Source organism: Pteronotus mesoamericanus, unplaced genomic scaffold, assembly GCF_021234165.1.
Source record: "Pteronotus mesoamericanus isolate MK-2021 breed Mesoamerican mustached bat unplaced genomic scaffold, CSHL_Meso_final scaffold_31, whole genome shotgun sequence".
NCBI classification, from domain to species: domain Eukaryota; kingdom Metazoa; phylum Chordata; class Mammalia; order Chiroptera; family Mormoopidae; genus Pteronotus; species Pteronotus mesoamericanus.
In genome coordinates, this window is record NW_026555312.1 from 19505640 (window position 1) to 19518866 (window position 13227).

Sequence of the window (13227 nt, forward strand, 5' to 3'; positions counted from 1 at the left end):
GACCTTCTCAGTTCTTTTCTGTGTGGGCCTCTGTATATAGTTTATTTCTGGGTTAAAAAAAAAAATTTCCCTGGATGCTTTTAAAATTTTTAATTTCCCACAGAATTTCATTCCAGCTTCTTCTTGGGGCCTAAAATGTTTTATTGTATTCATCTGTGTATTACATCTTTCTCGAATCTACAGGTCTGCAATAAGCTTGTACTTTTTATGTGTTCCATTGTCTCCCATGGCTTCTACTCTAAGGACCAAAGTATGCTAATACTTCCCACATGAACACTGAGTCAAGCAAGATAGTAACCAGTCCCTCAAGCAGCTCACGGACAGGCCAGAATGTTGCAAACAAGTTCCACTCTTCTCCTTCTATCCCAAAGGAGGGAGCTGCAAATAAGGCTAATTCCTTCTGACCACACCATCCAGAGCAGTGGGTGGTCCAAAAGCAAATAAAAATGCCACAAATTTCCTTTTATTCTTAATACAAGAATATTCTTGATTGGAAATTTACTAGTTGCTATAGATGTTTGACTCATTTCTGTCATTGTTTATTTTATGTTTCTCTGGGGGAATGAGGCTTGAAACTTCCTTGTTGCCCTGGTTTGTGTGGCTCAGTGGATTGAGCACTGGCCTGCCCAGGTCTCCAGATGGGGGCATGTGAGGGGCAACTGATCAATGTTTCTCTTACACACTGATGTCTCAAAAAAGAAAAAGAAAAAAACTTCTTGTTTCCCACCTTGCTAATGTCAGCCTGTCTATCTTTACTCAACATTTTCTTCTCTCTATTCTTCATATTGCTTAATTTCTATTGTTTTACCTTGTAGATTTATTGACCCCTTACTTTTTCATCAAGTCTTCTTGTGTGCCTCTAGAGAATTTTTTAAAATTTCAGATTTCCAGTTCTAATCATCTTTATTTTGCTCTCTTTTTGTAGTTTGTATTTCTCTACTGAGAATTCATATAGTATTAACCATTTCAAGTGTGCTTTTCTTTGAAAATTAAATTTATTGAAGTAATATTAGTAGCATAAATTTCAGGCGTACATTGTAATTCAGTATCTATGCTCACTACAAAAAGCCTTGTCTCCTTCTGTTACCATGTATTTTACCCCTTTACCCAACTCACACTCTGTTCCTGTTTCCCTCTGGTAACTATCATTCTGTAGTCAGTATCTATGAGCTTTTGTTTCTCCTGTTACTTTTTGTTTTATATTGCATATAAGAGTGAAATACTATTTTCTGTCTGACTTATTTTACTTAGCATAATACCCTCAAGACCTAGCCATGCTGTCACAAATGGTAATATTTTATCTTTTTTATGGCTTAGTTGTATTTGATTATACATATATACCATCTCTTCTTTATTCATTCAACCTTCTCTGGATACTTAGGTTGTTTCCAATTTTTGGAATTAATACTGCAATGAACATAAAGGTACAAAAATCTTTGTGAATTAGTGATTCCATAATATCAGATAAATAGCCAGAAGAGGAATTCTGGATAATATGGTAGTTCCATTCTTAATTTTCAAGATTTTATTTATTTATTTTTAGAGAGGGGGAAGGGAGGAAGAAAGAGGGGGAGAGAAACATTGATGTGTGAGAGAAACATCAATCGGTTACCTCTTGCGTGCCTCCAACTGGGGACCAGGCCTGCTACTCAGGCATGTGCTCTGTCCAGGAATCTTGCGGGACAATGCCCAGCCAACTGAGACATGTTGATCAGGGCCATTCTTAATTTTTAAAGGAACTTCCATACTGTTTTTGACAGTGGCTACACCAATTTATATTTCCACAAACAGTGCATGGGAATTCCCTTTTCTCCACATCCTCTCCAACACTGGTTATTTCTTATCTTTTTCCTAATAACTATTCTAACAGGTATGAAGTGATATCTTATTGTGGTTTTCATTTTCATTTCTATAATAACTAGTTATGTTGGACACTTTTTCATATACCTGTTGGCCTTCTGTATGTGTTCCTTGGGAAAGTGTCTGTTCATATTTTTCTGCCCAGTTTTTAATCAAATTATTTGTTTTTTTCTTGTTAAGTTGTATAAGTTCTTTACATGTTTGGATATTAACTTCTTACCAAAGCATCATTTGCAAATAACTTCTTCCATTCATTTGGTCGCTTTTTTGTTTTATTGATGATTTTTTAGGTATTCAGAAATTTTTTACTTTAATGTAGTCCCATTTATTGATTTTTTATTTTGTTTACCTTGCGTTTGGAATCAAATTCACAAAAATGCTTCTGAGATCAATGACCAGAACCTTTTTTGTCTGTGTTTTTTCCTATGTATTTTATTATTTCAGTTCTTACATTCTAATATTTAATCCATTTTGAGTTAACTTTTGTGTATGGTGTAAGATAGTAGATAATTTCATTCTTTTGCTGATGGTTGCCCAGTTTTTCCAATACTATTTATTAAACAGATTTTCCTTTCTCCATTGTGTATTCTTTGTCATAAATTAGTTGCCCATGCAAGTATGAGTCTATTTCTGGGCTGTCAATTCTGTTCCATTGTTTTTCTGCTAAAACCATACTAGTTTGAATACTGTATCTTTGGAGTATATTTTGAAATCAGGGAGTGATACCTCTGGCTTTGGGTTTCTACCCCTCACCCACCCCACCTGGGTTGTTTTGGCATTTGGGCTCTTTTGTGGTTCCATACAAATTTGAGGATTCTTTTTTTTTTTATTTTTGTGAAATATGCCATTTGGATCTTGATTGGGATTGCATTAAATCTGCTTATTGCTTTTGATAACATGGATATTTTAACGATGATATTCTTTTACTTCAGAAGCATTAATTATCTTTCCATTTCTTTGTGCCTTCTTCAATTCTTTCAACAAGGTCCTTTGGTTTTCAGTGTACAGGTCTTTTACCTCCTTTGTTACACTTATTCCTATGTACTTTATTCTTTTTCATTGTGATTTTAAGTGGGATTGTTCTCTTCATTTTTCTTGTTCTGATATTTCATTATTTGGAGACAGAAATTACAGATTTTTTAAAATTATATTTTATTGATTGTGCTATTACAGTTGTCCTGAGTTTTCCCCCCTTGCTGCCCCTCCACCCAGCACCCCCAACTCCCTCAGGCCATCTGCCCACCACTGTTCATGTCCATGGTTCATGTGTATAAGTTCTTTGGCTACTCTGTTTCCTACACTGTACTTTACATCTCCATGATTATGCTGTAAGTACCTGTTTGCACTTCTCAATCCCCTTGCTTCTTCTCCCATTTCCTCACAGCCCCTCCCATGTGGCAACCATCAAAATGCTTTCCATTTCCATGGTTCTGACTCTGTTCTTCTTGTTTGCTTGGTTTGTTTTTTAGATTCAGTTGTTGATAGATTCGTATTTATTGCCGTTTTATTGTTCATAGTTTTATCTTCTTCTTTTTCTTAAATAAGTTCCTTTAACATTTCATATAATAATGGTTTAATGATGATGAGCTCCTTTAGTTTTTTTCTTGTTTGGGAAGCTCTTTATTTGCCCTCTGATTGTAAATGATAGCTTTACTGGGTAGAGCAATATTGACTGTAGGTCCCTGCTTTTCATGACTGAATTTTTCATGACTAGATTTCTTATCTCCATTTCATTTAGCTCTTTTTTTTGGAGTTTTGATCTGTTCTCTCATTCAAGCCCTGTTTCTTTGTCTCTTTGTTTTGGCAGCTTCCCTGTGCTTGTTTCTATGTATTAGGTAGAGCTGCTATGATTCTATGTCTTGGTAGTATGGCCTAAGGTAATAGGTGTCCTGTAGGGTCCAGTGGCACAGCTTACCCTATCACCCAAGCTGGGTACTCATGGTATGCCCTCTGTGTGGGCTGAGTACACCCTCCTATGTAGTTGAGCCTTGGTTGTTGTTGCCAGATCAATGGGAGAGATTTACCCAGGCCATTCATCTGCAAGGATTGGCTGTAACCACTTATCACCAACCTCCATCCTCTGTGGTGGATCAGCTCTGCAGGGACAGGATGGTGGTTCTCCAACATGGTCTGTAGCTGTCCACTGGGTTCACTGGCCCTGGGGTTTCCAGGGTGGTGCAGTCCAAGTGAGCCCAACCTCTGTTTTGCCTAGGCCTCCCTGTCTGAACTATTAAGCAATCTGAGATGGCTGCTTCTTGTGCGAGGCTTGGAGATTCCCGGGTGAACCCACACTGTGAAAACAGGCTGACTGCTGCTAGTGCTGGTCCTGGGGCTCACCAAGACCAGTTGTTGCTTGTTTGAGAGGATTTAGGATGGCCTGAGGGAAGACCAGCTCCATATGAAGCTCTGTTCATATGGAAAAAAAGCGGCTTGGGTGGGTACATAAGTAGGGTGGGGTAGAGTCTCTGGGGATCTCCAAGGCAGGTCAAATAGTGTTAGCCAGCTTGATAGAGTCTCAGATGTGGTACCAGCTTGCTGACTCTGTTGCTGGAAGGGTTTAGCAAAGGGACAATACAGTAGTCTCTGCTCACCTTGATGCCAGACACTTCAGTTTTTCCCTGTGTACCACTGGTGCCTTTCAAGCTGCTCTCCCGGTGCTGCAGGTCAAAGGGAGTGAATCTTAGTAGGAGAGTCCATGTGTGGGTTCTTTAACTGAAATAGCTGGGGGCTCCCAAAGTTTTTTATACCAACTCACTTGCAGCTAGTTTTTGCAGCCAGAAGTTGTGGGGACTTATCTTCCTGGCATTGGAACCCTGGGCTGGGGGGCCTGGTATGGGGTTGGGACTCCTCACTCCTGATATCCCTCCTGAATTTTTATCCACCACATGTGGGTGAAGGATCAGCTCATTCTGCATCTGCACCCCCTCCTACCAGTCTGGGTGGATGTTGTTCCTTTAATTCTGTAGTTATCAGACTTCCATTCAACTTGATTTCTGATGATTTTGAGTGATGATTATTCTATATTTTTGTTGTTATTTTGATGTGATTGTGCAAAGAGGCAAGCCATATCAGCCTATGCTGCTATCTTGACTGGAAGTCTTCAACAGATTTTTGTGTATTGATTTTGGATTCTGCAACTTTACTATATTTCCTTATTTTTTCTAATAGTTTTTGGTGGAGTCTTTAGAGTTTTCTGTATGTAAAATCGTGTAATTTACAAATAGTGACAGTTTTACTTATTCCTTTACAATTAGAATGCCTTTTATTTCTTTTTCTTGCCTATTTGCTCTGGCTAGAACTTTCAATGTTATATTGACTAATAGTGGCAAAATGGGCAACCTTGTTTTGTTCCCTATCTTAGAAAAAAGGTTTCAGCTTCTCATCAATAAGTATGATGTTAGCTGAGGGTTTGTCATATATGGACTTTATTATGTTGAAGTACTTTCCTTCTACACCCATTTTATCGAGTTTTTTAAAACATATTTTATTTATTTTTAGAGAGAGGGGAAGGGAGGGAGAAAAAGAGGTAGAGAAACATCTATGTGAGAGAGAAACATTGTTTAGTTACCTCTCATTCATATCCCACTGGGGACTGAACCTGCCATCCAGGGATAAGCCCTGACCAGGAATCATATCAGCAACCATTTGGTTTGCGGGGTAGCACCCAACCAGCTGAGCCACAACAATCAGGACAGGGTTTTTTAAAATCATAAATTGATGTTTCATTTTGTCAAATGCTATTTCTGCATCTATTGATGTGAACACATGATTTTTGTCTTTTATTGTGTAAATGTTGATTGATTTGCAGATGTTAAACCATCACTGCATCCCTGGAATGAATCCCACTTGATCATGGTGTATAATCCTTTTAGTGTATTGTTGTATGTATTTGCTAGTATTTTGTGAGCTGTTTTACACTATGTTCATCAGAGATATTAGCCTGTAATTTATGTCTTGTGATGTCCTTGCCTGGTTTTAGTATCAGAGTAATGTTGGTCTCATAAAGTAAGTTAGAATATGTTCTCACCTCTTCAATTTTTTGAATGAATTTGAGAAGGACAAATATTAAATCTTTTTTGAATGTTTGATAGAATTCACCAGTGTAGTAATCTGGTCCTGGACTTTTGTTTTGTTGGGAGATTTTTGATTACTGCTTCAATTTCCTTAATAATGATCAGTGTTTTCTAATTCTTGATTCAGCCTAGAGAGGTTTATATCCTTCTAAGAATTTGTTAATTTATTCTAGGTTGTTCAATTTTGTTGCATATTGCCTTTCATTGTATTCCTCTCAAATCCTATGTACTTCTGCTGTATCCATTGTACCTTGCCCTCTTTCATTTCTGATTTTATTTGAATCTTTTCTCTTTTTTCCTTAGTGAGTCTAGCTAGAGGTTTGTCAATTTTGTTTATCTTTTGAAAGAAACAGCTCTTTATTTCATTATTTTTTCCTATTATCTTTTTATTTTCTATTCATTTATTTCCTCTCTAATTCTAATTGTTTCCTTTCTTGTAGTGACTTGGAACTTCATTTGTTCTTCTTTTTCCAGTTCCTTAAGGTGAAATGTTAGATTGTTATTTGAGATTTTTCTTGTTTTTTGAGGCAGGACTATATTGCTATAAACTTTCTTCTTAGATGCTTATGTTGCATCCCCAGAATTTTGGTATGTATGTCATATTTTTATTTTCATTTGTCCCTATTTTTTTATTTCTTCTTTTACTTCTTCCTTTACCCAGTAGTTTTTCAGTAAGATGTTGTTTACTTTCCACATATCTCTGATTTTTCCACCTTTCTTCTGGTAGATGATTTTTAGTTTCAGCTATTGTGGTCAGAGAAGGTGCTTGGTATGATTTCAATTTTCCAGAGTTTTTTGAGACTTGTTTTACATCCCAACATATGTTCTATCTTTGATAATGTTCCACATGCACTCGAGAAGAATGTGCATTCTTGTTGTTTTTTCAAACAGAGTCAGATAATTCTTGTAGAATTCTTCTCGTTTTTAAAAATCTTAGTTCTCTCTCTTCTTCCACCTAAATTAATCCTAGATTTTTGTCTTTAAGCTCATTAATTGTCTCTTCCATCTGGTCTGCTGTTTCCAGTGCTTTTAATCACTCTCTATCTCATTTATTGCATTCTTTAGCTCCAGAATTTGTTTGGCTCTTTTTATAATTTCAGTCTCTTTGGTAAAGTATTTCTTTTGTTCATTAATTTTCTTAGTTCATTGAATCACCATTCTGAGTTTATTTTGTATCTCATTGAGTTTCTTCAAGCTGCTATCTTGAATTCTCTGTCATTGAGATCACAGTTTCTTTCATGAGTTTGAGTTTGGTTTATGGCGACTTGTCATTTCCTTTTTGGGTTATCACGATACTTGATGTATTGTTCTTCTGCTAGTACTGTTTTGATTTTAACAATTCAGCATGTTGATTATTATAGATTTTTCTTTTGTTTTCTAGTATATAACACTATAGTGCCAATTCTTCTCCTCTCTTACTTGTTACTTGTGCTGCCAGGGTTGTGGTGAGAGAGGTGTTGCCTTTGTCATGGGAACTGACTACTGGGTGGTGGGTTTCCCCACTGTGTGCAGGTCATCTTGGTTTCAGGGCACCACCTCAATGGTGCAGGAATGTGGAAAGCAGGGGAGAGCTCATGAGCCTGTAGCACTGCCTGCTTGTTACTAATGACTTCTAGTACCTCTGTGCTGTTCAGTCCTTTCCAGTGCTGTTACCAGGTTTTCTCACAACGGTTGGGGGTGGGGGGTGTGTGTGGCTTCTTGGGCTTTTGCCCCTATTACCCTCTGCTGGGCCATAGTGTGTGGGCTGCAGTGTGGGGGCCACACTGTGATTCCTCCACTGCTACTGCAGCAGCTGCCAAACTGTCTCTGTTGACACCATCCCAGTCCTGCCTGCCTCCCCTGCACATTTAAATGCACCCACTTGCAGATTACTCATGTGTGGATTTCTCAGGAGTGTTTGTGTGTTGAGATGAGCCTTTGTTGGATTACAGATGTCCTACTTGTAAAATTAAGGGTAAAGAATTCTTCCCACTCCACTATGATGCTTACATCACTTTCCTCAAGTGTGTTTCTCTTTTTCTGTGGAGCACAGTTATAAGAATTGCTAAAGCCTTCATGTGACAATTCCAGCACTAGGTCATCTCAGGATTCACATGTATTGCTTTTTGTCACTTGAGAGTGTTCATATTATTATGGTCTTTTGTATGTCAAGTAACTTTGGATTGTCGTGGACATCGTAAATATTATTGTGGGTTCCTCCATAGAATTAGGAGGTCTCTTTCTTTCTCTGCTGTGGGATTCTCTCTCACTTTAGCCTCCTAGGGGACCCTTCTCTTTCTGAGAAAGATGGGTTTCTTAATCTCAGATTTTATTTAGCTAGCCACACATGGCCACCACTGCAATGCTCATACAGGGGGGGTCTGCCTTTGAAGTATGTCATATGCTCATGAGAGCCACCTCAGCAATTGTTTCCTTATTTACTACAGTCTGATGCTTCCCTGTGCAGATGTTTCACCATACTGATATCCCAGCGCAATCCATCTGCTTTTAATTTCAGCATCCTCAAGTAGTTTTTTCATATTCTTGCAAAGAGATTTTAGTTGGAATCAGTGGGAGAAAGAGAGACAGTCCTTGGCTTATGGTGACATAATGGAACTGGAACTCTGCAACACTTACTGGGAGTTTGACCTTGAAAAAGCGACTTAAATCTCAGTGCTCTAAAATGGTCATAGCGACAGTACCTACCTCATTGTTAATTTTTGGCATTATTTTTAGAATAAAATATGATTATGGGCATTAGGCACTGGTAACAGGCAGTAGTAAGTGCTCAATAAACATTAATAGTTATTACTGTTTATGTATGTTCCATAAGAGTGAACATTGTGGATTGGGATAACTAGAATAAAAAAATTAAAAACTAAGAAGTTAGAGGTTTGTTGGGTTGGCTACCTTGATGTTGATGCTGGAAAGTTCAAATGGGAGGAAAATATTTAGAAAAGCAAATTTTTTTTTATGCCAATTTTCAGGCACTGGAATTATACCCTCTTTTTCAATTGATACCTATGGCAGTAATCAAAACACAGAGTTTCAAGGACAGTTAAAGCAGGTTGCAGGTATGCCTTTTATAAAATACCAAGTTAAATGAGAATGAAGACCTTACAAGGTGGGGCAAAAGTAGGTTTACAGTTGTGAGTACACAAAACATATTTTATTCTTGTTATTATTATTTTAATCCTCATCTGAGGATATGTTTCCATTGACTTTGGAGATGAAGGAAGGGAAGGAAAGGGGGCAGGGGGAGAAAGAGAGAGATATGGATGTAAGAGAGACATATCAATTGATCGCCTCCTGTACTCGTCCCAACTGGGGACTGAATCCACAACCTAGGTATGTGCCCTGACTGGGGATCAAACATGCAACCTTCTTAGTGTATGGAACAATGTTTCAACCAACTAAGCCACCTAGCCAGGGCTATTAATTATTATTTTTCTTTTCAGCAAAATTTAGCTCTTTTATTTATATATATTTCTAAAATTATTTTATTATGCTATTACAGTTTCCCCATTTTTTTCTCCCCTTTATTCCACTCTCCCTTGCAGCCCCTTCCTACAAGTATTCCCTCCCCCTCCTTAGTTCATGTCCATGGGTGGTACATGTAAGTTCTTTGCATTCTATATTTCCTATTCTTTTTTCTTATAGTCTACCTAAAAATTTTTTTATTTATAAATCATTTATTCTATTACAGTTACCTCAATTTTTACCCCTTTACCCCCCTCCACCCATCCCACCCCCACCCCCCACTCCCACAGTCAAATTCCCACTCTGTTGTCTATGTCCATGGGCCATTCATACATGTTGTCTAGTCCCTTCCCCTTCTTTCCACCATTGTCCTCTTTCCCCATCCTCCCTGGATCCTATAATATTCTTAACCTCCCCCTACTTTGTACCTACCAATTATGCTTCTTATTCCCTGTACCTTTTTCCCCATTCTCCCCAACCCCCACCACTGAGAACCCTCCATTTCTGTGAATCTGTTTCTGTTCTAGTTGTTGTTGTTGTTGTTTTTAATGTTCAGTTGTTGATGGTTGTAAATTTGTTTTCATTTTACTATTCATAGTTTGGATCCTCTCTTTCTTAGATAAGTCCCTTTAACATTTCATGTAATAAGGGCTTGGTGGTGATGAACTCTTAACTTTTACCTTATCTGGGAAGCACTTTATCTGCCCCTCCAATCTAAATGATAGCTTTACTGAAGAGTAATCTTGGATGTACAATCTTTTGTATAGTGAACTTGTATAGTGTGTTTAAATCGGACACGTTTCAAGCTAGGTAATACATCAGTGTCCGCTTGCCAATCATGGAGTGAATATTCTGTTTTATACTATAAAGTTACAGAAATGCCAAACTTGTTTAATTGTTTTCTTATGTTTTGGGTGTAATAGTCCTTTTTTTTTTTTTAAAGGCAGGCCTGTCATTTTGAATACTGTAAACTGTGATAAACTTTATATTGAAGCTGTATTTTCTATGACTGCTTTGAATCCTTACATGAAAATGTTCTAGGAGCTGTTATAAAAACACCCCAAAGAAGCAATATTTAATAAAACTAGGTTTAAAAAAAAAAGAGTAATTTTGGATGTAGTCCTTGCTTGTCGTGACTTTGAATACTTCTTTCCAGCCCCTTCTTGCCTGCAAGGATTCTTTTGAGAAATCAGCTGAGAGTCGTATGGGAACTCCTTTGTAGGTAACTGTCTCCTTTTCTCTTGCTACTTTTAAGATTCTCCCCTTATTTTCAATCTTGGGTAACTTAATTAGAATGTGCCTTGGCATGCTCCTCTTTGGGTCCAACTTCTTTGGGACTCTGAGCTTCCTGGACTTGTATGTCTATTTCCTTCACCAGATGGGGGAAGTTTTCTTTCCTTATTTTTTCAAATAATTCTTCAATTTCTTGCTTTTCCCCTTCTGGCATCCCTATGATTCAGATGTTGGAACATTTAAAGTTGTCCCAGAGCTTCATAAGCCTCTCCTTTTTTTGAATTCTTGTTTCTTCGTTCTGGTCCAGTTGAATGTTTATTTCTTCCATTTGTTCCAAATCATTGAGTGCTGGTTTCCTTCCCTTCACTGCTAGTTGCCTGTGTATTTTTATTTCACTTTGTATAGCTTTTAGTTCTTCCTTTATTTTGTGGTCATACTCAATCATTTCTGCGAGCATCCTGATTACCAATGTTTTGAACTCTGCATCTAATAGGTTGGCTTAGTTCTTTTTCTGGAGTGTTAATCTGTTCTTTCATTTGGGCCATATTTCTTTGTGTTGGTACACCTGTTATGTTGTAGGGGGCAGAGCCTTAGGTATTCCTCAGGGCAGGGCAACCCACTTTACTGGGTTGTGGTGTTCTATGTGGCAGAATGGAATGCTGCTCGCTCAGCTCTTGTCCCGCTTTGTCACTTCCCCCACTTCCCACAAGCAAATTGAGCCCTCAAGGTGCTGCCCTGGTGTTGACTCGCAGGTGGGTGGGCTTGTATATGTTCTAGGACCTCGTGGGACCCTCCAACGGATTCTCCTGTGAGACCGGCAGTTTCTCCCACCGTCAAAACCCCCCAGATTTTTACAGCCAGTTTTGAGGCTTTGTTTGCCTGGTGCTGGGACTCTGGGTTGTGATGTCTGTCTCACTCCCTAGTTGTTCCTCCTGGTTTATCTGCACACAAAGGTGGGACTGCCCAGTCTGCCACACACTGCCTTGCCTCTTGTCCTCTCTGCCCCCGCTGCCTGTCTCCAACCCTCCTACCAGTCTGGATGAATGTTTCTTCTTTAACTCCTTGGTTGCCAGACTTTATTAATCCAGTTCAGTATTCTGGCAGTTTTTTTAAATTGGTTGTTATCCTTCTTGTGGTTGTGTGACTAGGTGAAGTGTATTACCTACATTTCCATCTTGGCCAGAAGCTCCCTAATTATTGTATAATTTTTCTTATAAACAACTGTAAATCTACTTTTGTTCTGCCGATTATAGTAAGGAAATAATTACTGATACGGAACACTGCTTTCCAGTGAAATAACCCAATTTTCCCTTCATGCCTTTTTATTATGGGGAAAAAAATGAAAACCAAGGTTATTTATTTTCTGGTAATACTATTGCTTCCATTTGCTCTTCTGCTAGATGGCTGAAAAAGAACATGCAGCCCACTGAAGATCTTCATTCAATCATTGAGAGGCTGTCCTTGTTTGGGCCAATTAAGTCAGTCAACCTTTGTGGAAGGCAAAGTGCTATTGTGGTGTTTGAGAACATGACTTCAGCTTGCAAGGCTGTGAATGCTTTTCAAAGCAGGATTCCGGGCACAATGTTCCAGTGTTCTTGGCAACAACAGTTCATGTCAAAATATGTAAGACTCTTTGTTACCAAAAACCTGTATAAATTCTTTTAAGTTGTCAAAATGTTTATTTTGAAATGGAATCTTAAAACAAAGGAGAGCAATGTTCACATCTGAATGAAATGTATGACATGTCCTTGGATTTCTGAATACATTGTGGACCCTGTGCTGGAATACCAAGTTCCAACTGTGAAGTCAATAACTGAGCAGTCCTACTACGCAAGAGTAAAAGTTAATCTTCCATATAAACACTAGACAAGATTTTGGCATAGGATTTACTCAGAATAACACTACAATAGGACAAATGAGAAAAAAACTGTTAAAAAAGAATAAAGTGATAATGCCATCTATTTAAAGCTCACAAAAGAATATATTTTGTTTAGTAAAAAAAGTTTAAAATAGTGCAATAGCAATATGTGCAGTGTATTATATTTGACATTAAGAATTATTCTGCACATGACATAAAATAATTAATGTAGGTGCTTGAAACTTTAGTTTGAAGTACAATAAATAATCATATGCCAGAAAACTCCTCGCAGGCAAGAGTACAAACTACACCTTGGAATCCAAGGAAACAAAACTAGTCTCTAGGTTTCCTGGTAGACACTCATTTTTCAAGACAGAAATGCTGCATCTAGAGCTATTAGGCTATGCAACAGTAAAAAAAAAACCAGTTTCTTCTTTCTGGCAGTGCTTAAAATCTAAGCAAGAACAGTCATACTCAAAAGCAGCAAGAGGTACCTGACTATAGAAAAATTCTCTATTTTGTGTGTGATATAATGAGGCACTAATTTCAAAAGGCTGCAACAAATCTAGTGTATTAATATTCTTAAAGTATCAATGTTTAACTCAGTGTAAGTTTTAAAACGATCTTTCATGAAAAGATTTTACACTCCAGTGAAAACCCTGAAAGTTACCTACATCATAGTGATATAGAAGTCATTTTGGATCTGCACCCCCCGGCAAATTCCTTGATTTTTATGGGGTCAAG

At 37.9% G+C, this 13227-nt stretch overlaps 1 protein-coding gene across 1 annotated transcript in view; it reads left to right on the top strand.

The window, feature by feature from the left end:
* The window catches only part of LOC129085561 (testis expressed protein 56-like), a 39418-nt gene that overhangs the window by 25329 nt on the left and 862 nt on the right, over positions 1 to 13227 (top strand). Inside the window, exon 5 of the mRNA XM_054591996.1 lies at positions 12026 to 12248. Within this exon, the coding sequence (XP_054447971.1) occupies positions 12026 to 12248 (223 nt within the window). The remainder of the gene's footprint in view (positions 1 to 12025; positions 12249 to 13227) is intronic.